Genomic DNA, 27,341 nt, shown 5'->3' on the forward strand with positions numbered 1-27,341 from the left:
CTTTAGCAAAGCATGATTTCTTTTTCCAACATTATTGCACTCATTACTTGCAACTCTACTCACCGTTCTCTCTTCATTCTCAAACTACCCTCCAGCTGATCTGTGGCACAGTGACCTGATTGGGTCAGTAACCTGTTTAAAATGTATCCTTGCTACCTAGAATCTTGACAGCCTCACCTGTGCCTAGGACCCTATCCTACTCAGTCTAAAAGGGCTTTTCCTTGGGAGATTATCACAGTAAGCATAACGTTCAGTCTTTACAATTGCCTTGCTAATAAATACTCTGTATATTAGAGTTGCCAGCTCATTCCTACTTTCCACAGACATTTTTTTTTGGATAGCTCCTCACTGTCCAATGAAATAAGAGCAACAGGAAGCCTTCATCCATGAAATCTATCCATATTCCAATCCTGCCTTAAAATCAGAAGATATCCATTCTTCCTTCTCTACTCCCTCCAAAGTGCCCCATACTTTATGTATGTATCTTTATGTATGTATTTTGTATCTTGATTGTAGCTACCAGTTTTCTTATTTTATCCTCCCAATTAGGCTGCACGTTCCTTAAGAACCAAAACCATTTCTTTTTTTTTTTTTTTATGCTTTTTAGCACATAGTGGAGGGGCTTGCACAGAACAATAATAAAATAAATAAGTAAATATTGTGAATTAAATCATCACTGGCACTTGTCATATATTCTTCAGAATATTTACAGAATTATAGTTTTAACTTTTTTGTGTTTTCATTAGGTATGAGACTAGGTATTAAATTATAAAATATTAGTGTAAGAAATGTATTAAGACTAAATATTTAAATATAGTTGGCATAATTATATACTTAGATATTTAGAACACCGTCTAGTAAATATTCTAAATGATTATTCATAAGTAATTATTAATTGGTAATAATGCTCTAAATGGTTTCTTCTGAGTAAATGTACGTAAAATATGCATCTAAATTATTTAAATATATGTTTGTTATATAAGCTATGTATACGACTTTATCAAATTGTTATTTTGCTTAAGCTATTTCACTATGAATTTTTATCTCCAAAATTTTTATTTTATCACCTCAAGCTGTTTTGTGTCTGACATTTTAATCAAACCTTCTTCAGTTTATCTTTGAAGTTTGAATGCTTTCTTGAAAGTCATGTTATAAATAAATGATTCAATTAAAGTACTCCTTAGTTTGGGGCACCTGGGTGGCTCAGTCAGTTGAGCATCCGACTTCAGCTCAGGTCATGATCTCGTGGATGATAGGTTTGAGCCCCATGTCAGGCTCTGTGCTGACAGCTCAGAGCCTGGAGCCTGCTTCTGATTCTGTGTCTCCCTCTCTCTCTGACCCTCCCCCGTTCATGCTCTGTCTCTCTCTGTCTCGAAAATAAGTAAACATTAAAAAAAAAATTAAAATAAATGAATAAAATAAAGTACTCATTAGTTTTAAATGTTCTTATGAAATAGGTCATTGATCTCCCAAACCTTACTGGTCATAGCGCCCTTAACATCTCACTAGTTTTTTTCACGGGTCTCTTATGCCCAAAGATATACCTAAAACAGTTTTATATATTATATACTTAATTCGTATTTATGTCCTAATATCTGAGTAACCATTGGAAAAAGTAATATATATAAAATGAAATAAAAATAATGTATTTGTTTCACTACACATCGTTAGGGTATTGTGCAGCTCATGGACATTGTACAACTATTCAAACTGTGAAATCAGACTGCACACTACCAAAGTGATTGCCTGTTCCATACTTGTATCACTGATTTCCATGAAGAACATTTTTTATCACTGTAATCATTAAAAACAGCCTCAGAAAGATATGGCATCCTTTAAAGGAAAGTAGCTAACTCTAATCTGGAAATGTCACTACCTGGAGCTGGTAGTTTGCTCCGTATCCAACAGATACTGATCTCTTTCCTTCCATAATTTAAAATATCCCTCCACACTGTTTTGATTTTACTGCCACACCCAGAACAATTAAAAATGGTCCATAAGTTTCTACTCAACCCTGAATTTAGTGATATTGCATGATTACATGTCAAATGAGCTACAACTGTCAAAAAGAAGTCAAAATAAGTTACCAGTAATCACTTAGCTTTGTGTTCTGTGAGGGTTTTTTGTGTTTGTTTGTTTGTTTTGCTTTTTGGCTTGCGTTTTTACTTTTTATCTCAGTTATTCTCCAGTTTTCCTCATTGGAATGCAAAGGAAACTGGTCTTAGGAAAACCCCTGTCTTTAATCAAGATAGAAATAGTTCTAGAAACTTCTATTGTCCTTCTTTTTCTAGATTCAGTTTGCTTTTCTTTAAATTTAAACAGTAAAATAATTTTTAAGTAAATATAATTGGTCACTGACTGGTAGGTTATCTTTTGCAGCCAGAACATGGTTTCAATATTAATGAATGGACATTTTTTAATGTTTTATTTTTGAGAGAGGGAAATAGAGAGCGAGAATGAGTGGGAGGAGGGGCAGAGAGAGAGAAAGACAGAGAATGCCAAGCAGACTCTGCCCTATCAGCACAGAGCCCGATGCAGAGCTCGAACCCATGAACTCTGAGACCATGACCTGAACTGAAATCAAGACTCAGATGCTTAATAGACCTAGCCACCCAGGCGCCCCTAACGAATAGTTCAGCTTAATAATGAGCTGAACTAAATAAAGGATACATGGCCTAGGAAATTTAACCTCAACTCTGTAATTTTACCAAAGATTATATTTTCATTCCTTAGTTATTTCATAACACAAGACCTGGAGTATAGCTGTCTTCTTTGGATTGCTCTCATTTCCAAGATAAAAATATAAAGGAAAAGGTGACAACAAGTGTATCCACCTAAATATTATGGATCTTTCCTTTTCAGGTTAATTATTAAAACAAAGCCAATATTATGTACATGTAGGCAGACAGGGCTTTACTTTGAGCGTAGCAGGCTGGCCTCCATTTTAGTAAGTATCTCCCTGTGTTGATGCCATGTTGCCTGAAATTCTGTTGTAGACCTACAGTCCAGAACATCATCTTTCCTTTTGCACAAATTCTGCATTGAAATATAGCAAGTCAGCAATCAGTCATTTTTGTTAGCATTCTGAACCAGTTTATCAGATCACATTCCTAACTGTTTTAAGGCTTTACTGACATAAGGAACTTCTTAAGGAAGTGAGAACTTGCTTGGAATAGGGTAGAACTGTAATTAAGGAATGTGAAATATTAAGAAGTGATTGCCTGGGTGCTTCACTCCAGAAGGGAACAGAATGGGGTTTACCACCCATCGAAGGCCAGCAAGAACGGGCTTCTGTGACGTCTGTGCTCCTAGGCGGTCACTGTCTAGAAACAGTGTCTTTGTCGTTTCACGAAAGATCACTAAAACCTGTAAAATACTTAAATCAAGTGCTTTAAGCCAAAGTATTCGTTTCATTGAGTAATTGGAAATACAGCCCTACAGGTATAAAATTATAACTTCAAAACAGGCTGAACAAAATGAAAACTAGATTATGTATCTATAAAATCAAACACACATTGTGACGTGTAAGTAGATACCATAATCTGAAGCCGCCAAATGGATGAAATACATTTTCCAGACAGTGTGCTCTGACCAAATAGAAATTAATTTCACAAGGAAGTGGAAATGGTAAATTTTATGAAGGGCTTATCCATTAATATATGTTCTTATTATTGCAGCCTACTGATGCAGCCAAGGTTGTCTCTCATCCAATTACAGGGGAAATTCAGGTAGGAGAATTTTTTAAAAAAATCATCATTATACCGTCTTCTTCGGTTGTTTCTTCTCCCCTCACTGGTCTATTGAAATCGCAAACACTGTTAGAACTTTTCCTGTTTTATATGTGCATGTAACACATACAGGAAGAATACAATATTATGGAACGGTATCTTAGTACAATACACAGTTTATAAAATCTAATTATATGTATGGAATTCTATAATTTGAAATCTGCATGATGCCTTAGCAGAATCAGTAAGTTTTATGTCTCAGTTTATACTTGTTGAATGTGTTTCAAACAGGACAGATTGTTCTGGAAATGTGAAGATTTCTCTTTAAGAGTTTCATGAGTCCAATACTATCCTCTTTTCTTCCTCCTACCAACAATTGTTATATAATTGCTGAACAATTTTCCTACAGTAGTGTTTTTCATGCCAGGGGTCATAACCAATTTTTAATCTGTAAAATCAACGTAGGGGATTTTGACTAGGAAAACAGAAGAAAAATAGTGTAAATCACTATCTTTTTTAGTTCTATACATGTGTGTTTCTGTGTGTGTATTGTATCGTAACCCATATTTCTCACTGTGGGTCATTGTCAAAAATGTTTTAAAAAATGTACTTTAGATAATACCAAAGAGTAATCCTGGATAGATAAGAAAAATCACGTAGAAAAAAGTGACACAATGTAAAATAAGAATATTTGAAGATAGTAAGTTTCAGACAAGGGGAAGAGCACAGTAAGTCTTAGCTGCGTCTCCAACATATTCTAGAGGAGATTTTCATGAAAGACTTCACAAAGGACAACAGACTTGAACTAATTTGTGGATCAGCCCTGAGAAAGGGGGAGTGTGTTCCTGGAAGAAGCAATGCTTCATGGAAAGGTTCTGCTGGCAGAAACAATAAAAGGCAGACATCAGCTTTGCTGCAATGAAATGCTCCTGTACAAATAAGTTGAAACCAAATTAAAAAGAACCTTGCACACAAGCTGGGGGTTCTTGTTAACCCCTGCAGTAGTGCGATCGGTAAATATGTTGGATAAGGGAGACTAATTAAAAGGGATTTATAGTAAGATTTCATACATCAATGGCCTGTGTAAGGAGAGCTTATAAAGGGAGGACACAAAGACAAAGAAATCAATGCAGTGATCATCTAGGCTCCCACTGATGAAAGCAAAAGTGGAGGGTGAGAATGGCATGGAAAGAGGTGCAGAATGCAGGCACCTTGCTGGCAAGACCCAGCAGCACGAGCCTGGTCACCTCTGTGCTGCACATCTTGTAGTCTCGCTATTTCCTCTTTTCTTCTTCTTTTTCTTTTTTTTTTTTTTTTAATGTTTGTTTATTTTTGAGAGAGAGACAGAGTGTGAGTAGGGGAGGAGCAGAGAGAGAGGGAGACACAGAATATGAAGCAGGATCCAGGCTCTGAGCTGTCAGCACAGAGCCCGACGCAGGGCTCGAACCGACGAACCCCAAGAACATGACCTGAACCGAAGTCGGACGCTTACCAACTGAACCACCCAGGCACCCCAACTGTTTCCTTTTTTCAGAAAACCCAACCTGATCTTTCCTTATTTCACAAGCAGCAGAGAAAATGCTAGATTTTCTGAGTTTCTGATTCATAGCTTGTTCTCTCTTACCTTTTTTTTTTTTTTCTTTCCTCTCTTGCCCATGGACCAGCATTTGCTGTGTTTCTTTTATGGCTTGTTATTGTTTGTTCTTCTTTTATTTTCCCTTCTCTTGAGCAGTAATCTTTAATTCTCTAGTGGAAATTTAATAATATTCCTTCTTTATTCACAGGCTCTTTTCGTTTCTTTCTCAATATTTTCTCGTGACCTTGATTTCCATTTTATTTATTTATTTTCTTGTAGCAAAACCTTTTTGCAGATGGAACCTTACATGGACACCCAAACCTACCAGCATTGGAGTGGTTCTGGTGGAGGGTTCCTGGGGACATTTCAGTCTGTCTCAGAAGCAACATCTCAGCAGCCCTAAGATTTTTCTAAGGCACTGCAGCATAAATTTTGAAAAGCACCTTTTTAGGGTAGCCTGTAGGTTTTCATTTCAATAAGAAGTGGTTTTGGTACCTCATCAGATAAAAGTGAACTTTAAGGCTGGCAAAGAAAAGAGTAAATGGGGGAGAATGTCTTCTTACAGTTTGGAAGCTGTTTTAAGTCTCCGTGAAATTAACTGCCGAATAATTCCATATTTCAGTACTCCATTAGAGTCCACAGTTACTGCAGTTCTGAACTTTCCATTTTTTCCCCTTCCTTCATGGCACTTTCTTTTATGTCACATTGCTTTCAGGATGGTCAAAGTCTAAGTTTTTGCTGCGTTGAGAGAAGCAATGGCAGATTCTTTTTCTGCCACAAAATACAACTGGACGAAAATTATGCTACAATTAGGAATTATTTTGATTACCAAATTTTAAATAGAGTTTGACTTGTCTAAATTACACCATTTTCAACATTAAGCCTAGCATACTTGTTTCGTGTGATTATTAAAAATTCGGTTAGTATCTTTATTTATGGATCTTTTTCTTCTGAAATACAGAGCCCTTTCTTTCTATTATTTGATAAACCAAAACAGCATCAAGCAAAATTGAGGCTTATTCAAAATGATGCCATAAAAATCTTTACATTTTGAAGGAGAAGAATTAGTTAATTCCACGATTTTGGATTACGTGGGCGTCTCAAATATTTATTTGAATTGTTCATTTTTTCCTATTCATGGACAGTTGTGTAACAGCCATTCACTAATCTAGGAAGCAGCCCCTTTTCTTTCCTGTGCAGCTTTAAAAATTAAAGAACAAGATTTTATTATCTTAATCTCTGACCCTATTAGAAAAGCAGGCACAGAAAAAGAAAAGCTATAGGTTATATAGGGTAATATAGGAAGAGATAAAATCTACACATTCTTAAATATTCTTACATTTCAGACTAACAGCTCTATCTTTAAATAACAATTCCACCTACTGCTAAGCATTTGGTGAAATACAGAAGACATTTTGTAATAAATTTATCAATTAGTTAATTTATTTTCAATGTCCTAGTCACTGTATTCATGAATGCTAACAACATTTACTATTTTTCTAGGAACGTAAATTTGGTTTAAAAATGTCACTAGCGTTTACTGTATGATTTTTCTTCTAAATGAATTTTAGACAGGCCAGAACTTTACCCATGGAAAGAATGAACAGCACACTTACTAGTTATTAGCATGTGCCTGGGAGTTCTCAATTAAATTAGGCATAAACTAGTCTGTTCAGTTTCAAATAAAATGGAAATGGGGGTTGATGCTCCTCATGAGAATAAAAAGAAATGCTGGTAAGTTATTGAATAATAACATATTGTGGCTTTTAAAAAATAACATCAAAATGATCTTCATGGACTATTTTGATGTCCCTTTAAGCTTCAAATCAACTATGATCTTGGAAATCTCATAATCCATATTCTCCAAGCAAGAAACCTTGTCCCTCGAGACAACAACGGTTATTCGGACCCCTTTGTTAAAGTGTACCTTCTTCCTGGGAGAGGGTAAGTGAAGAAACAGTGTCTTCTAAGTATTGCATCCCATGGATTCAAAAATACTGTTGGTGTTTCTGTTCTCTAATTTTAAAGAGTTAAATATATCTTCCTTAGTTTTATTCACATGTCATATTTATTTATTTCTAACTATTAGATATGATGGAAATAAAAATTTGTAATTGAGCCTTAATGGGTTCTAGGAGAGCCTTGATCATAAGAAAATCTGTCTGGATGAAACAATCAGTATTTTGAATCTAGAAACCACTATAACCCATCAGATGGACTGTGAAATCATTTAAAGAATTGTTTGTGGCAGATTTAGAGACTTAGCTTATCTTCCCAATTGCATTTGTTAAACTAACGTTCGAGACTCATGAGTTACTGTTTTATTTTATAAGATATTATTAGGTAGCACATTACATGTTCATTAAGTGACTTATTAATGTATCCTTACTTATATGCGTATTTTCAAATCAGTGTTTTAAAAACTATAAAATAAAATAAGAGTCATATTTGACATGTTGAATATTAAATAAATATTTACTAAGTATGGTAAATATTAGGTAATAAATGAAAAATATCTCTGAATCTCATGTGATTTATAAACTGTTCATATAAAGCAAGTGCTCTTTAGAGATGTTTAATTTTTACATAATAAATGCAAATTGCTATGTTCTGGTATATAAATCAGTACTCAAGGTTGGTTTCAAAACAGTAATTTGGACTCAACAGATCATTATACCTTACCTGAACAATTTCTATTAGCCAAATTTGCATCTTGGAACCATAAATAATCAACAGTCGGAGGTATGATAAGAAGAATTCGAGGCTGGTAATTTGAAGGCTCTTGTTTATTTTTTTTCATTTTTCATTTAACTTGAGTAACATTTGAATATTGCCTTTTATTTGGGAAACTTGTATTGTTGCACATGAGTAGAAAGAATAATGTAATTACCCATCCCATACTCATTACTTAGTTTCAGCAATTATCATCTCCTAGCCAATCATGTCTCATAGAATCCCCTATACAGATTATTTTAAAGTAGATCTCAACTATTACAACTTTTTTCTGTAAAGAAATAGTCATAATACTACATACAACCATTGTAATTTTAAAATGTTTAAATAATTCCTAATTTCCCCAATTACCTCGTAATATTTTCCTAATTGGTGTGAAGACCTAATTGATACTTATAGAACATTCTTCCCATCAATATCAGAATACATCTTCTTTTCAAATGCACATGAAACATTCTCCAAGAGAAACTATTTTTCAGGCCATAAAACAAACCTCAACTGATTTAAAAGCATTGAAATCATACAACACATGTTGTATGACTATAGTTGGTTTGTTTGAACAGGATCCAAGTTAGAGTTATACATTACCTTTGAATCTGCTGGTTGTTGACTAATTATATCACCACGGTCAGAACACCAGTTCTTTTGAGATTAATTTTTTTCTTGTTGACATTGACAGAGCCAAGGTGAGCAGGGAGCCAGTGAATAGTTTTGCTAGGAAATCAAATGTAGATAACACTCAGAAAATAATTTGAAAATTTCTAGGTACTATATCTAATTATGGATGCAGCCTTTACTTTTATCCCATTGATTTTATTTAGAAACTTAGAATTGCTGGTGTTGTGGTTCTATTTTTAAATCATTGCATTTTATTTATTTATAAGGATCACCAGCTAGCCATATAGCAGAGGAAAGGAGAGTTTTTGTTTTATGTTCATTTATATCATAATTAGTTACAGCTGTAATTTGGCTGCTTTTTTTCATGTGAGTGTAACAACAAACTGATAACTTCATTCTGCCTTTGATTGGGTCATTAGACCTTCAGTGTTATTTAATGACAATATTATGGGGCAAGAAGAAATCACTGCCTAGGGTGTATTTTTAATTGGCATTTGCTAATGAATGTATGAAAATAAAGCAGTGTCTTTTACTTTCTGTCTTCTCTAATAGTATCCTGGAGAGTGTCACCTTTTATGCTATATGAGAGTGCCTGTCTTTTATTTATTACATGATATGTTTCAATTAGACTATTGCAAACTTGAGTAACCAGCAAGGGCAGACAGGTAACATGAATATGTCAGTCATTCTGGGGGGAGTGACAGGGGATTCCAGTATACAGAGTGAACTCCCCATCTCAAGCCATCTCCATGTATTTTGTCAGACAAAACAAGCCTGCTGGGTGGGTTCCTCCCCAAAAGCAGCTAATCAGCTGCCCTATTCAACTTGTAAACCTTTTATTAAATTACTCCTAATTATTACAGCATCCAAGGCCTTGGGATTTTTTACATTTAGGAGGTATTATTTTCACTGTAGCTCTGAGATTGTTTTCTGCTTCATGTTATTTATATGTTCTGGTATAGGTCCTCTGGTTATTATTCTCGTATTTTCTTCTTTGTTTCTCTTCCTAACTTTTTTTCTTCCTGTCTTTCCGACTTGCCTGTTATATCCTTCACTCTTGCTCTTGGAATCAATGCAGTCAAGTCATGGTTGTCCAGAATGCAAGGTAGAGTTGGCTCATTTTCAGTGTCATGCTGTGCTGTGATGTCTAAAGTTTATATGTACACACTTGAAAATATACATTCACCTGTAGTTCATTTGTATCTTTTTATATGTTGGTATCTATTGAATTAGGCTACCAGAAAATCGCTCTGATTACATTACTAAATAGGCTTAGCAGATGTGTGCAGTAGAAAATTGAAAAGTAAAAAACGTTAAAAATGGAAAAATGTGAATAAAGAAATATCACCCTGCAATATAGATATAACTAGTTTTCAAATATAATTTGTCCGCTAAAATACATTTAGCTTCTCATGCGGTAACCCTGGCTTAAGTGCTCCTGAGTCTTCTATTCCAAACAAAAACAAAATCTAGAGTCATCTTTCAAAAGAAATTAACTGATCTTCTGGATGTCCAGAACTTTAAGATGTCATCTTAAAGACCAGAGTTTTGTAGTCTTTTTCCATGAATTAGACCTGATATTGAAACATTTCCGTGTCTTTATAACTTCTGCACCACCAAGGTATTGCTGTGCAAAAGGATGCCATAACCTGCCTGCTCTCCCACATTAACAACAACACAAGAGCATCCTTCTTTGTTTGCCAACAGTAGGAAACAGTTTTCTAAGAGAGCTCATAACTCGATACATCATTACATTGTCAGCCAAGAGTGTCTTTTAGATACATAACTGGAAGCATTCTTTTGCACATTTTATTACATTATATACTATGTGTGTTATTTATTTAGTTGGGGAGGTGACTCTTATACCATCTGTAGCAATAAGGTGGTGAGAATTTTAATCCCACACAAAATATTAACGGTACAGGATTTGTTTTTGTCTGTGACATTAACATTTCACATATTTCCTAATTCTGGCAAGCTGTGGCCCTAAAGACGTTGTTTCTGATTTTGATCCTGATAGCAGTTGGATATTTAAATATTGTAAAGAATAGGATTAGTCACCACACCCTTTCTGGTGGCCAGAAATTTTTTTGTTTCCTTACATCCACTTAATCATGGCAAACACTAAATTTGATATTCTGTAAGGTTGCTTGTTACGGCTAGCTGTCTCAGGACGCCATCCAGATCTCTCAGACTGATGGGCAAAATTAGTCTGGTTGAAAGAGATAATGTCATTTTAGAACATATATTATCAATCACTTTATGCAGAACCTTCCTATCATTTATCTAGAGAAACAGGGGTGGAGGGTAGTTGTCAGAATGACAATGATTGTCTGTATTTAACTTAGAAGAGAGCGTGTTTTGTAAATGTGAATACTGGTTGAAACCGTCTAGGATGTGCTGGTCACAATTTCAAAGATCTAGAAGTCACTTTCTCATTATATGTTTCATTTAGAAGTCACTTTCATCATCTCTGAGAACTGTCGATGTGAGAAGGAATTATAATGATAAGGTACTGATATTGTAGTTTTGGCTGAGGGAGCCAGTGAGTGAAGTCCTGAAGAACTTGGGTTTGAATCTTAGCCCTGCCTCTTAGAAGTTGTAAGCTTTCTCTAAAATGATTTCCTCCTCTGCTAAATAGAAATAATAATAGCACCCCTCCCAGGCATTTTGTGAAACAGAGTAAACCACCAAAAGTGATAAGCATAATGTCCAGCACGTAATAAACTCAATAAATGGTAGTTGATATTATTGCCAATAGTATGTACAATTACACTCTCTTAGGGTAATACCACTCAGAATTCCCTAAGCTACTCTAAAACTGGCCTAAATTTGTTATGATATGTGTTTATATACAAATATATATAATTTATGTATAGGAAGTATATATACATTCACACACACACACATATATATAGGAATATATATATATATAAGAATATATATATAGGAATATATATATATAAGAATATATATATGTATAAGAATATATATATATATATAGGAATATATATATAGGAATATATAATTCCTATATTCCTCTGCCCCTCCCCTGCTTGAGCGCTCTCTCTCTCTCTCTCTCTCTCTCTCAAAAGAAAAAGTAAATAAACATTAAAGAAAAGTTGTGGGATTATTCATATTTCATGATTGGCTACGTCAAGTAGCCAGTGGTCAGTTATCCATACAAAAAAGGAGATACAGAAAGCTTGGGCTACAGCATTACACCAAATTATTTAACATCACTGTATAGGAAACTAAACAACTTTGAACTTCGTTTTCTTCAATAATAAAATGTAATACATCTGTCATTGTTAAAATTAAAAAAAAAAAAAGTCCTGTGAACTGGTAAGAATTTCACTGGTCCAATTTTCTGGTCTCCTTTCATTTCCTCTTCCTACCCTTGGATCAATATACTCATAAGCTCTGGAAGCCCAAATCATCAGCACCAAGATGAGGTGAAAGAAAGACCAGGAAAGAGCACAAAGAGTGCATGAACTCAGAAGTTGTCCCTGGGTAATTAGGAAATGGAAATGAGCTTATCCAAAGGATCCCATCTTTACACTGTTTGACAAAGTGCAGACCTTTTCCCACTAATGAGACTATGAGACTTTGCTATGATTGAAGCTGATATTAGCTATCATAATACCTTGAAGTTCCATTCCTGGCTAGACTTTCTCTAAACCTCCTTGTTAGCATATCAGACTGTTTCCTCTAAGACCTATGTAAATCAGGAACAGTTGTTGTGTGCATTTACAATTCAAAGGGCAAAACTTGTTTCATTTCAGTGGATTTTAAGAGGAAAAAAGTAGGAGCATGTTTTAAGGATCCATCCAATAAATATTTCTTTAGCACAGACTGTTCCAGACACTGTGCTAGGAGCTAAGGTTACAGTTGACAAACAACCATAGCTCTGACTTCAGGGAGCACAGGGGGCAATAAAGTGATGTGCTAAAAACACACTACTGCACAGAACAATAGAGCTTATAAAATGGAATATGATATGAGCTTCTTTCTAATTTAAAGGAAAATCCTTAGAGGAGTAATTAAAAATTGTGTGTGTGTGTGTGTGTGTGTGTGTGTGTGTGTTTCTTTATTGGACCTACTGTATTTTTTCAGTAAATATATATATATGTATATGTGTGTATGTATGTGTGTGTTGTGTGTTTCTATATATAAGTATGTGTATATATGTCTATGGTCTTTATGTGTGTATGTGTGTGTATATATATGTATGCATGTATGTGTGTATGTGTGTGTATATATATGTATGCATGTATGTGTGTATGTGTGTGTATATATATGTATGCATGTATGTGTGTGTATGTGTGTGTGTGTGTGTGTGTATATATATATATATATATGATTTCCAATAAAGGAAAACCAAATAAAACAAAAGAAATAAAAACCTTCAATATTTTAATTCTATGAGAGTGAAATAGAAAGAAGCCATCATATCCCATTCTTCTTTCTCATCTATATTTTTAAATTAAAAAGAGAAACTCAGAGTACTGGTTTTCTGTCAGTTTAGGGAAGAATAATTGAATTTCAAATATCTTTTTCTGCCTGTCTTAAAAGCAGATTTACTCATGAGAAAATAACTGGTCAAATTAAAAAATGAAAGAGAAAAGAAATTAGTCAAAACTTCAAGGAGATGAAGGTTAACTTTTCTTTATTAGCCCCATGCCCCATCTTGATTAATTGACTTTTTATTTTCCCTGGTTAAAAAACCTCTGTGATTATCAGATATGGACTCATTGTCCTCATTTAATATCATTATTGCCATCTTCCCAGGAGGAAATATAGTGTGTTTTCTGGACGAAGAAGGAAACAGAAAAGGAGCCCCACTTTTTCCTCACCCTCATTTATGCTCACGTTTAAGAGTCCCTCTGCTTGACCATCTTTAGCTTGTAAATCCAGATTCTGATACAGATGGGAGAAGGTGTGGAGAGTTTTCACTTGTGTGAGATGGCTACACAGCCCGATCAGATCATGCTCCAGGTGGTCGGTACATGGTAGTTAAAAAGACAAGTGTTGTTGAAGGAGTGGCTTTGTGCAACCATCTCTGTGTCATAAAATTCAAGTACAAAAAAACTGCAAAGGATTTCCTTATCCTTTACACAGCTCAACCAGGAAGAGTGGAGGCCAGTTGTGTTTACTGACAATAATCCTAAAGGAAATGGACACATCGAGTCTGGAGAGAATTAAAGAATCAAATTCATTAATAACATAGAATTCTGCCAGTTTGGGTTATTCCCGAGTGTATCTGGGCAAAAAGAAATATTTATGGTAATTATCCCTGGTTCCACAACACTCTCCTGGGATATACTATTCAGAATTTCCCTAAACACCTCTAAAACTTGCCTAATTTTCTGTATGTGTCTATATACACACATATTGTATAAAATTTATATTACATATATAGGAAATCTATATATCTAAATTGAAGGGAAGGACTTTAGATTATTTGGTAAAGAAGACAAACAAGGTACTGCAGCTGATAAAGCCTGAAATTAAGAAACTGGTGGCTTATTCAGATTTTGTGAACCTAATCAAGTTCACAAAAAAAGTACATATAGCTCACATTTAAGAGCAACCAGTCAGTTTCCCTATGTCTGGATCATAGTCCTGCCAGTTAATAACTATGCCACCTTCCCAACAGCCCTTAATTCCACTGATTTTCAGTTTTTTCTACCCTGTCTCACAGAATTACCACGAGGGTTAAATGAGCTAATACATAAAAAGCATTTAGAACTCTGCCTGAGAAAAACTAAGCATTTAATGAATGTTAGCTGTTTTTATTTTAATGTGCTTACTTTATAAACTGCTTTTCACCCACAAACCAAGAACTTTTAAAAAATGTATATGTGAAAAAAACGTGAAAAATTGTGGTAACAATTATCCATATTCATAGATTCAGAAAAGATGATGACTAATAAATCCTTTTCCAGACATTATAATAATACAGACCATTTTCACATATATTGACAATATCTAGAATTTTCAAGAACGTACTGGAGTTTACGTTTGACATTAATTCCCATCTTTTTAAAATATGATGCATTGAATTATTCAGCATTGAAAAAAATAATTTTCTGCTATTTACTGTATTATGAATTTTATCCTTTTTTTTTTTTTAATTTTTTTTTTTTTAATTTTTTGAGAGAGAAAGAGAGACAGAGTATGAGCGGGAGAGGGGCAGAGAGAGAGGGAGACACAGAATCGGAAGCAGGCTCCAGGCTCTGAGCTCTGTCAGCACAGAGCCTGACGTGGGGCTCAAACTCACGAACTGTGAGATCAAGACCTGAGCCGGTCAGTCGCTTAACTGACTGAGCCACCCAGGCGCCCCATGAATTTTATCCTTAATGTTTCCCCATGATCTCATTACCTTGATAACAAACAAATAGTTCAAAACAAATAGAATTTTTAAAAGTCAGACTACCATATGTTTTTCTTCTAAGTATACCTGCCTAGAGAAATAGCCATGAATTCTAAAGTAGCTACCAAGGCTTGTTATTATCTTGAAAGTGCTCACATTCATTCTTCTGATGTCATCATTAAAAAAAAAAAAAATTCAGGCTCCTGGGTAGCTCATTCGGTTAAGCATCTGACTTGGGCTTAGGTCATGATCTCATGGTTCATGAGTTCAAGCCCTACATTGCTTCAGGTTCTCTGTTCCTGTCTCTCTGCCTGTAACCCGCTGGCTCTCACTCTCTTCCCTCTTTCCCTCTCTCTCTCTCTCTCTAAAATAAATAAAAACATTTAAAAAAACCAAAAACATAAGATATAAAGACACATAGCCTACCAAAGTTATTTTCAAGTTTTACTGGAAAATATTTCAAACTGAAAATTATAGACAATAACAAATACCTCTGTTTTTGATATTCGGTTCTATCAAATTTTAATATTCTGCTATACAGGCTCCAGATTTTTTTATTAAAAAACATTTTGTGTGTACCCTCTGAAACCCTCTGAAACCATTCCTCTGTCCACCTGAGAAAACTACTAAATAGAATTTAATACCTATAATTCCCAAGCTGACTTATGATATTAATATATTTTTATTATATATACATGTATACATAGTTTACTGTATTAGCTCACATGATTTTAATTTTAAATCATAATAACTTACTTTAGTTATCCTTCTGCAAATTTTTTGCTTAACTTTTTTCTAGATTTATCTGTCTTGATATATGGAGGTGTATTTTATTCATTTTAACTGCTGCTATTTTACTGAATGAATATATTGTATATATCATATTAATATGCTGTTAGAAATAATGTTACGGTGAATGTTCTTGAGCACATTCCTTGTGCACAGGTGAGGAGAACACATTCCCTGTGCACAGGGGAATTTCTCTAGATAGAAGTGGAATAAGTCAAAGTAGAATTTGCTGGGGGTTTGGGTACATAAACTTCACCAGTTTCATCTAAAATCCATCTAAATTCAGGTAAAAAGTATGTATCAATTTATACTATCTACAATACATGACAATTCCTATGTTTTCAAATCATTGCATTTACACTTCCCCAAAATTATTTGCAATTTATCTTGAATAAAAACATTGTCAAATCCAGCTTTTATTTTTGTACAGATGAGTTGGTTAGAAGAGAGAAGGTCGATGCTTTATTTCTTAATTTGGATTCAGTTCACCATGGCTGAAATAGGAGGTCCTGGGAAACATGAGTTCAGTGGTTCTCATCCTTGGATGCACATTAGTTTTACCCAGAAGATTTTAAAAATTCTGATAGTCAAGCATCACCCCAGACCTATTAGATGAGGATCTCTTCGGAGGTGCCAGGCAAGGAGATATGGGTGCACGGCCGGTTGCCCTCTTTGCAGCCTTAGAACTCGGATTCCTAGCTAATCCCAGTATGCAATGTTGTGAATTACTGCCCCTGCATATGCTGGTAAGAAAGAGAAAAAAGCCAGAGACAGAAGAAAGACATTCTGAAGGTGGGATGCACTGGAGCTTGATTCTCAATAGCCCTGTCTAGAATGGATAGGGTAGACTGTGCCTGCGAAACAGTAAGAGGCATTCCAGGAAGTGGAGCGCATGAGACCAGGAACTAGCAAGAGTTAGTCTGCCCATAGCTGGGAACACACACCACCAAACCCAGGGAGAGGATCCAGTCCTTTTAGAAAAGCCACCTCGTAAAGTCAAGGCACATGAAAGAACTCCAGACGAGTATGCTGGTTTTCAGGACTCTGGTGCCCATCAGCACTGAAGTGCTGGACCTGAGATCTCTAGGACCTGAGATTGAAGGCTAGGCAGAAAATTCAGGAAAAAGGCAGTGAAGATTAGATAAAGGCCTTCTCTGTGGGGTAACATTGGCTAATAGCAACAATGATAGTTCAATCCCATCAGTTGATTGATGTCAAGTATAGATGTTACCATATAGTTCATGTAATTATCTCTTGGGAAAGATTTCCAAAATTACAGTATAGCTGGAACACCTAAAGCTTTTCTTTAAAAAACTACTTCAGGGCAAATAAAACCAAAGGCATCCAACATGTTCTTAAATTGTCATTTTTTACTCAATTTAAAATAAGGCTTAAGATGGTAAGATGAGGAGATGATTGCATAATGACTTAACACACAGTATCATCTTAAAATGTCTGCACGACCTTCCTGTTAACTATGAAGTCATCAGTTAAGGTGAATAATCAATGTAACTTTTTGTTTGTTTGTTTGTTTGTTTGTTTTTTGGTTTCTAATTCAGTGCTGAGTACAAGAGGAGGACTAAATATGTTCAAAAAAGTCTTAATCCTGAATGGAATCAAACAGTAATTTATAAAAGTATCTCCATGGAACAGGTATGCAATGATTGTTTTCTGTGACAGATTTAGGCTAATATAAGAATAGCAATGGCAAAAGTATTAAAGATTGTAGTCTATCAATTTTGTCACACAGGCAAGAAGAAATGAGTAAAATATATATGAGAAAGGTAGCCAGTGAAAGGAAATGGGTACAGTTCAAAGATCCCATGAATGTAAACATGGGCATTTTGACAAAACAGCCAAAAAATAAGCAAAGACATAAGACCAGTGGAACATTTTCCACCAAATTATTTCATATTATTCAAGTTATTTCAAAATGTAAATAGTTCAACAGACTAGGCCATATTTGTCATATTTTGAAGGAAACCATTTTTCCAACTGGCTGTACATTTTTTTAAAATTTGGCCAATCTCAGGGGCACATGGGTTGCTCAGTTGGTTAAGTGTCCAACTTCTGCTCAGGTCATGATCTCATGGTCCATGAGTTCAAGCCCTGCGTTAGGCTCTGTGCTGATAGCTCAGAGCCTGGAGGCTGCTTCGGATTCTGTGTCTCCCTCTCTTTCTAGCCCTCCCCCATTCATACTCTGTCTCTGTCTCGAAAATAAATAAACATTTTTTTTTTAATTTGGCCAATCTCTTTTCTTTTTTTTCCAGTTCTATTGAGATATAATTGATGTAATACATTGTATAAGGTAATGTTAGACACCATAATGATTTGATATGTATATTATAAAAGTAATACTTAGCTATATTTGACTTTCATAAACAATACAAAGAAAAGATTTTAGTGTATATAAATATATTATTGATAGGCGTCTGTGTGGCATAGTCAATTAAGCATCTGACTCTTGACCTTGGCTCAGGTATTAATCTCACTTTTTGTGCATTTGAGCCTGGCATTGGGCTCTGTGCTATTAGCTTGGGATTCTGTCTGTCCTCTCTGCCCTTCCCCCACTTGTGTGCTCTCTCTCTCTCTCTCTCTCTCTCCCTCTCTCAAAATAAGTAAATAAACTTTAAAAAATGTATTATTGTACCAGACAACATTTTAGGAATTCTCTGTCTTCTCTAAATTGAGGCCTCGTAAGTCTGACATTGTGAAGCTAAACTGTACAGACCAAGACATACAGATGACTAGCCCAAAGATTATAAAGGAGGTTTAGGATTTGTCCTCTGGAAGATTTCTGATGTGATTGTGAAGTTGAAGCTAGGTATAAATTGTAATCTGGGTTCTTGAATTTAAAAGAAGTTAAATTTACCTGCAGAAATAAGGCAATGCTACTTACGTCTTTCGATGATTTATTAAAACCAAAAGCCTCTGATCCAAATATTTTATCTAAATTACCTAGACAGTTTTGCAACCTATGAATTCCATGTATTTAAAGAGCATTTATGGATTCTGCTTTTAATTTTTAAAATCTGAGGGGAGTGTTAGAATAACAAGAAATGAGTAAAACTTTGAGGTCTCTTACGAGCAAACACTAGGTTTGACTATAAAACCATTGGTATTTCACATACTATTTATTTTTTTTTAATTTTTTTCAACGTTTTTTATTTATTTTTGGGACAGAGAGAGACAGAGCATGAACGGGGGAGGGGCAGAGAGAGAGGGAGACACAGAATCGGAAACAGGCTCCAGGCTCCGAGCCATCAGCCCAGAGCCTGACGCGGGGCTCGAACTCACGGACCGCGAGATCGTGACCTGGCTGAAGTCGGGCGCTTAACCGACTGCGCCACCCAGGCGCCCCTCACATACTATTTAATATGAACCCACATTTTTAGATGAATTTGAAGTCCTTTTATACACTTCAAGGAAGTGAAAGTAAATGAATCTATAATAGAGTGTGATGAAAATTTATGATGAGGAATGGGGTTAATGACATTTTGATTTAAACTGTAGCTCAAGAAGAAAACACTGGAGGTGACCGTCTGGGATTATGATAGATTTTCTTCCAATGACTTTCTTGGTGAGGTGAGCATCTGATTTCCTTTTCCTTATTCGCTTTCATTATGAACCACCAATTAGAGCTTGATGCAAGCGTATTTCTTAAGTTTATAAGATAACCATTTTGGTTAAAGCCCTTCAGTGGATAGAATGTATTTCCTGATTCATTCTTTTCAGTTGATGAATAGTAACTTGAGAAATGGTCTTCACTTTACCATTTGATGTACTTTATAAATAATTTGCAAGATGAACTAGTAATTGTTTTCATAGGAGATATATAATCATGCTGTGAATCCAAATGATTATGTTAAAATTTTGAAATAAACTTTATAAAATGAGCTAGATTTTTAAATTGCATTTTCAGGTTATTGAGTCGCTATTCCTCACTGAATGTATCATTGACTTTATGTGACATTTTACATTCTTATTTCTTTGAAGTATCCCGTGAAAACTCTCAAAATATTTTACAAGGCAAAACTAGAAGTAGGAGAAGACAATAAAAAGGGATTTTATGTAAATTCACATGAAATCTAACCTCATTAATGAACTCTGGCACAGTGGTCAGATTCTGCATTTTTGGTTTGTTTTTGTTTTCATCTATCATTTTTCCAAAAATATATATTTTATTTAGTGATCTTTGCTAAAACAGAAGTTGTGAACTAATGTTAAAAAATAAGCCATAAGAGACTCTTGAATACAGAGAACAAACTGAGGGTTGATGGGGGGTGAGGGAGAGGGGAAAGTGGGTGATTAGCATTGAGGAGGGTACCTGTTGGGATGAGCCCTGGGTGTTGTATGGAAACCAATTTGACAATAAATTACATTAAAAAAATAAAGAAAAATAAACCATCTCTTAAAAAAATAACACCTAGACAATATGATGTCCCTTCCCAGAAATCATAGGAAACTGTTATGTAGTCTAGGTGATGTGAGACCTTGTTTGGTTCCTAGACTCTGTATTTCTCTTTCCCATCAAAACTAGACCATTTGACCTTTAATTGCAGTCTCATGCTAGTACAGCCACTGGGAATAGTCTTGACCTTCGGACAGTTCTAGGATGCACTGTTATATCTGACTTAATGTCCCATTTCAGAAAACTGATTTATTGTTGTTTTTAAAATTGATTGTTCACATGAATTTAGAGCATATATCCATTGTGTTGGTTCTCATTATTTTATGTCTCATCAAATCTGAAATGCCAGCAAGTCTAAAATGCACTATTACTTACGAATCACTAAGAAAGAAAAAAATGCTGGGAAGTCTGGGTGGTTCATTCGCTTAGGAGTCCAACTTGGGCTCAGGTCATGATTTCACAGTTCATGGGTTCGAGCCCCGTGTCCAACTCAAGTCCTGCATCTGGCTCTGTGCTGACAGCTCAGAGCCTGGAGCCTGCTTAGGTTTCTGTTTCCCTCTCTCTCTGCCCCTCCCCCAGCTTTTGCGTTGTCTCTCTCGGTCTCTCACAAATGAATAAATGTTGAAAGAAAGAAAGAAAGAAAGAAAGAAAGAAAGAAAGAAAGAAAGAAAGAAAGAAAGAAAGAAAGAAAGAAAGAAAGAAAGAAAGAAAGAAAGGAAGGAAGGAAGGAAGGAAGGAAGGAAGGAAGGAAGGAAGAAGAAAGAAAGAAAGAAAGAAAGAAAGAAAGAAAGAAAGAAAGAAAGAAAGAAAGAAAGAAAGAAAATGCTCACAAATGAATAAATGTTGAAAGAAAGAAAGAAAGAAAGAAAGAAAGGAAAGAAAGAAAGAAAGAAAGAAAGAAAGAAAGAAAGAAAGAAAGAAAGAAAGAAAGAAAATGCTCACAAATGAATAAATGTTGAAAGAAAGAAAGAAAGAAAGAAAGGAAGGAAGGAAGGAAGGAAGGAAGGAAGGAAGGAAGGAAGGAAAGAAAGAAAGAAAGAAAGAAAGAAAGAAAGAAAGAAAGAAAGAAAGAAAGAAAGAAAATGCTGCCAGTTAAAACATGACACAGTGCTTTCTCATCGTTAAGTTGTTAGTCATACCCCTATTTCAAAGATCAACTAAAGTATGTTTTAAAATACAGGGAATAAGTTAGTAATTTGCAAATCGCCCATTCTTTTTTATTTTGTCCCTCTCATAACTAAAACCAATCTTTAAAAATGATATCCAAGTTAGAAAAACAAAAGATCCAAATTTAGTACTAGAATGTGTTCATTTCAGAAAAGAAAGTTTTCTTTCATGAAGAATTGCAAGTCTACCTTTTTACATCATCTCCAAAATAATAGTCTGAGATTTTATACAGTTCCATTTAACCAAGTGTTTATTAGACATCTATGATGCACAGGGCATGGTTCCCAATGTCATGCGTAAAGAAACATGAGGAAGACAACCTGGTCGTCCTCAACGTCATACTGTATCTTATATCCATGAATAAATTTCAGGTCACAGAAGAGAGTAATGAGTGAATTATATCAACCTCATTGACTTCCTGCATTGTTTTTCAGGTACTGATTGATTTATCTAGCACATCTCACCTTGATAACACTCCTAGATGGTATTCTCTCAAAGAACAGACTGAAAGCCTCGATCATGGCAAGTCTCATTCCAGTCAGGGCAGCCAGCAGCCTCCAAAGCCATCTGTCATCAAAAGCAGAAGCCATGGTATCTTCCCTGACCCATCCAAGGGTAGGAGACATTTCAAGTAGAAAAAGCTTTTGTCTCCTTGTTCACTTAGTAACTTCTGAATATGAATGCCTGTAGATGTAATTTATTTTAAAATGTTGGATTCTGTTGGAAAGTATGTAATATAATGTCATGCAAAGAGTGACTGATATGGAATCAGGAGTAAAGGGCGTTAGTCTCGATCAGCCCATAATTAGGTTTACTACTTGGCGATCTTCACCTAACTCTGGTTTTGAAGCAGGATAATGGAGGAGTTTGGGCTATATGAGCTGTTGGGTTATTTCCTCTCAGATTCCATGATACTATGATTTTATAAAATGTGTTGGGTTATTCCGTAGAGAAAAATAAAAATCCTCAACAGTTCATTGACGAGACATACTCATTATTACCGTTGATGCAGATTTCTTCTAATTGTTTAAACCCCTATTTTTTCATAGGTATTTTCTTATTCACATATTATATATATATATGTAAGCTATACATAATTTTGCATCCTGATTTTTACTTGTCATATCAAGAACATTTTCCCCATGTCATCACAACAATTGGTATGTTGAAATTTACTTAAACCTTTCCTAAATGTTGGCCTCAAGCTAATTCTATGATTTTTTTTAAAACTCTGATTATTATTTTTTGAAATAATAATGTTATACATCGGTTTGGGCAATACACACAGAATTCCCATTTGAATGAGATTTTCCTTTGAGAGGTTTATTGCCAATTATCCTACGACACATGAATCTTCATCATAAACCGAGTTACTACCTGTATGAGATAACCATGTAGTATCTTCCCTAGATATATTGAACTATGTACAAGTATCAACTATAACTTTTTATACTGGACCTGAGTCTTGCTCCCTTCTCTTCTCGGAAAGTACATCACATTGAAAAGTGGTTCTTTGCACATTAGAAAGGAATGGGTCCCAATTGCATGTGTTCTAGTTGATGGAAAACCACGAGGCCAAGTCCAGTAGGACACTGAGTTGATCTGATAAACCACGGACTCCCATGCGTGCTACAGATATGACTTATGACTGAGCTTTATAGATCATTTATGGATTCCACTTCCAGAACAACTCTGCCCTGATTAACGGTCTAGAAGATCATTAGCATAAAGACTTCTCTCCCTCTGACTGCCATAGTCAATGTGGGATCTATAGTCCACATTCTCTAAAATCACTCGAGACATGATTCTACAGTCCCCACACTTGATGTGTCCTATAGTGACTCATGCCCCTTCGTCCAGGAATTCACTGCATTTTTACTTAAAACTCCTCTGTGGTAGTGTCAGCCTATCGTCTCCTGCCTGGTCCCTACTTGAATCGGCAGTTGCTTGCTAAAAGGATAAGTTACCATAATTCATTTACGTGAGGATAGTCAGATGTATTTCCTCTTCTCACACTTCTCTCTTCTCAACATTATCATCCTCTTGACTCCCCTCCCCCACACGGCTTCCCAAATGTTTAATCACATTGCCGAGTAGGGAGCAGTTGCATAAGTAAGCCCAACAGGCAGCGGCATTAACATAAATCTTAGACAGTTGCAAATGACGTGAGGCCGGGCTCGATGGGAGGAATGCTGGAGCCATGTTAACTCCTGTTTCACCCTTTTGTAACCAGACATGCAGGTTCCCACCATTGAGAAATCCCACAGTAGTCCTGGTAGCTCGAAATCCTCCTCCGAAGGTCACCTCCGCTCTCATGGACCGTCTCGCAGCCAGAGCAAAACCAGCGTCACCCAGACCCACCTGGAAGATGCAGGGGCTGCCATAGCCGCTGCCGAAGCCGCAGTGCAACAGCTCCGCCTGCAACCAAGTAAAAGACGCAAATAAATTCCTCAGCATGGCAGCTTAATGTTCATCTGTTGCCTTCCTTCCCTGCTGTCCTTCCCTGTCTGCTTTCTGTGTTTTGGCACATCCCGCTCACTCCGTTCTCTGTCCCTTTGTCTGTGTAAGGACAGTACTGATACATATATATGCTCTCTCTCTTATTTAATTTTTTTTTTTTTTTAATTGACGTGGACCGCAATAAAACTGGCTGTTTCCCCTTTGTCTCCACCATCCATCCAACCTGGCTCATAGTACTTGGTAGCTGTGTCCGTGATGTTTGCAGACAACGCAATGTTGTGTGTCCTTTGTGTGTGCACTTTAAATATCCTTTCGAGTACAGGGATTATAAGCACACGTGACTGCCAGTTTTTCAGGCATTACACCAAAAAAGCACACACCCGAGCAGTTAGAGCAGATTGGAAGTGAGATTCTCGGAAAACATTCCAAAATTGGGGGCAGAAGAGTAATACCACCAGCAGGCAAATTCTCGAACCTGGAGCGGGAAAAGACACTTCAAGCTTAAATACCTTAATGAATTATGCACGTGAAGTATTGTAGCTTTCCATGTGGGACACTTGCTAATCGTTTGACAAAAAAAAAAAATCTGTGAAGAAAATCATGTCTCATATTTCCAAAAAATTACATAATATTAATATATGTATAAACATATGTGATGAGGCAGTGTGACCTCCTTAAGGAACACACTGGGGTCCATTTCGTTGGATCACACTTTGCGTATGATAACAGCGAATTTATTGGTTACTTTTTTCCTAACCATTGGGGATCCTAGGACAGTCAAGATATCAATTAAAGAATAACAATCCACCCATCTTTACTGCTGTATTTTCATTTAATTTATGAAAATGTAGTCAACTGATATATCAAAACTTAGTAAGAACAGAGATTTTACAAATGGAGGTGCACTGTTCCTTCCAAGAGACATCAGCCAGACAATGGACATAGACTGATGTTATCCCCACGTCCCAAAGTCTTCATTTGCAAAGAAACAGCCAGTTTTAACCCCCTTAGTGCTATGCATGTGGTGTCATTTTGGCATTTGAAAACCCACCTTATTTAAAGAGAGCAAAATATCACTTCTGTTTGCATGAGTAACATTTAAGCTGGTTCCATCTGAGGATACATACTCTGGGTTTCCATTTCACCCACACTGCCACAGCAGCACATAAAAGCGGTCAGTCTAATCATGCCAGGAAGCAGCACAGACACAGCATAGCAGGAATCCTCCCCATTCAAAGAACTCAGTCTGATAATCTGCCTCCACCAGCCAATGGCAACCAAGACCAAAGCCAGCTAGCCCTCAGGAAGGTGATGTCTGATGGACCAGTCAAGCCAGAAGGAGGTGAGCAGAAAGGCGCTATTCAAAGCACACAGCGAGAACATCCCCCAAATTTAAAGCCTTCCTCTTTTAATTTTTAGACATTGTCTGATAAAATATGTTTATCCCCTTTTTAATGTGCTTTTGTGGGCATGGCATTTCAGGACTTCCTCGTCGCTGTGTAAGTCCCCAAATCAGTCCCATGATATATTGACTACGGTGATTTGTATTTTTCTATGCACTGGGCATCTTTTGACTTCTGTTGGGAAATAGATTAACAATATTCATATTGCAGAATGGAATGCATGCTACTAACCTAATCTGTTCAAGCATGACTATAAATATGTTGCATTGTGATAAAAGTTTAAACTGCTCAAAATTCGAACTAGCATACCAGTTGGAATGTAGATCAGTGTCTGTTGCATATTATTTCAAGTGTAACTTTTTAAAAATTCAGTGGATTTTGGAAATTCTTAGAGGAAAGTAAGGGAAAAATTGTTAATGCACTAATTCACCTTTACATGGTGAAAGTTCTCTCTTGATCCTACAAACAGAGATTTTCCACTCATGTTTCCATAGTTGTTAAGTGTATCAGATGTGTTGGGCATGTGAATATCCAAGTGCCTGTGTAATAAATAAAGTATCTTTATTTCATTCATAAACTACTGGGTTCTGAGCCATTGTTATATGATGCAGCTTAAAATGAGTGTGTCAGTTTTTGCTTTCTCATTTGATTCCTTGCAATAGAGTATTTATAGTTCTTGTTCCATTGCTAGTGAGATCTCTAATGATAGACCATGTGGGGAGCAGAACAAAGTTTTATGTCTGAAACATTATTAGCTAGGTGGAAAATTACTGCCAAATAAGCACCAAGTGTACATAAACATGTAAGTAAGTGATAGGGGCTGGGCTGCCCAGTGATGCTTCTGCTATGTCTTGCTCGAACATCTGATCTACTCTGCGGTCTTCCCAGGTTTCTGTTTGGAGGAAGACAAATCCCATGAGCCCTCGCTCTGGGGGGGTGTATGTAAACTTGATTCCATAGCTGTGTTCAGAAAGGAAAGCAAGTTTGCATCCATCCCTAACTTGACCCCAGCATTCCTGCAGTTTTTCCCAAGAAAGAGTGCTAGTGCCAGTGACAAAAATCAAATGAGGGTGATTATAAAACTGTCTTTGAATTGAGTTCAAAAACATTGATAAAATGAAGGTTGTTGTTTTTTAATAGGATACTAGTGCCCCGTTATGTCCCTTCTAGCCCTAAAGTACTTGATTTTATGATTCTCTACTTGTCACCAAATTAAAATCAAGCCTTATACTTTCCTATTGCATTTCTCTTTATTCTCTGAAAACCAAAGTTTATAATAGTTTCTTGTTCCAACGAATCAGATATTTTGGGACAGTGGAAAGTACCTGTGGCATAAAACATAGTGATGTTTTCTAAGTTAGCCTGGTGATTATCACCTCTGCATGGTTACCCTTTCTACTTAGCTTACCAGTACTTTCCAAAAGTACTTAAAATCCCACCTGTGACTTTTTCTTCCATCAGATAAGTTCAGTAGATTTCTTAATGTTACTCATTTTCTTACTTCAGATAGTCCATAATGATAAAGGTCACAGTAGTCAAATGCTTCCCTTATTTCACACTCTATTTTTAATGATCGTGATTTAAGTATTGCTATAGAATATTTTGTCTGAGTTTTTTCTAGATATGGTTAAAATCTATAGCAAAATGCTTTTAGTTCCCTTTATTTGAATAATGCTGTAACAGATATTCATATACATTTAAGGTGCCGTGACTGAATACTGAAGTCATTCTGTACTGAAATAATCAAGACAACATGCCGTGGTGAACATTTCTTGTTTAATTTTGTATTAGCAGGCGATAAAGAAAGTGCCCTATTTTGTGAAACATAATTATTTCCCTGCTACCGTAAATGCACCAAGAATATAATTCAGCCATGCATTTTGCCAAACAACTAGTGGTAAACATGCTGTCGGATCGAATTATATAAAATGCTGTGCCATTAGTTGAAAGCTTAGAAAAACTGGTCTGAGATGTAAACGTACGAAGAGCCAACGAGTTCCTATTCTCTAACCGCATACATAAGTATTATTAATTTTAAGTGTTCAGATAAAAGCCTTCCATTTCAAACCTCACAATGGAG

At 35.8% G+C, this 27,341-nt stretch overlaps 1 protein-coding gene across 6 annotated transcripts in view; it reads left to right on the forward strand.

The window, feature by feature from the left end:
• The window catches only part of PCLO (piccolo presynaptic cytomatrix protein), a 442,587-nt gene that overhangs the window by 350,156 nt on the left and 65,090 nt on the right, over positions 1 to 27,341 (forward strand). For 2 of the 6 annotated variants that reach the window (XM_058725251.1, XM_058725256.1), the window contains exons 14-21: positions 3,678 to 3,728; positions 7,124 to 7,248; positions 9,734 to 9,760; positions 17,380 to 17,473; positions 19,334 to 19,405; positions 21,833 to 22,013; positions 23,632 to 23,826; positions 25,018 to 25,200. In XM_058725251.1, the coding sequence (XP_058581234.1) occupies positions 3,678 to 3,728; positions 7,124 to 7,248; positions 9,734 to 9,760; positions 17,380 to 17,473; positions 19,334 to 19,405; positions 21,833 to 22,013; positions 23,632 to 23,826; positions 25,018 to 25,200 (928 nt within the window). The remainder of the gene's footprint in view (positions 1 to 3,677; positions 3,729 to 7,123; positions 7,249 to 9,733; positions 9,761 to 17,379; positions 17,474 to 19,333; positions 19,406 to 21,832; positions 22,014 to 23,631; positions 23,827 to 25,017; positions 25,201 to 27,341) is intronic. The other 4 variants (XM_058725252.1, XM_058725254.1, XM_058725255.1 and 1 more) reach the window with 4 other exon arrangements.

This window comes from Neofelis nebulosa, chromosome 4 (assembly GCF_028018385.1).
Source record: "Neofelis nebulosa isolate mNeoNeb1 chromosome 4, mNeoNeb1.pri, whole genome shotgun sequence".
Taxonomy (NCBI): Eukaryota; Metazoa; Chordata; class Mammalia; order Carnivora; family Felidae; genus Neofelis; species Neofelis nebulosa.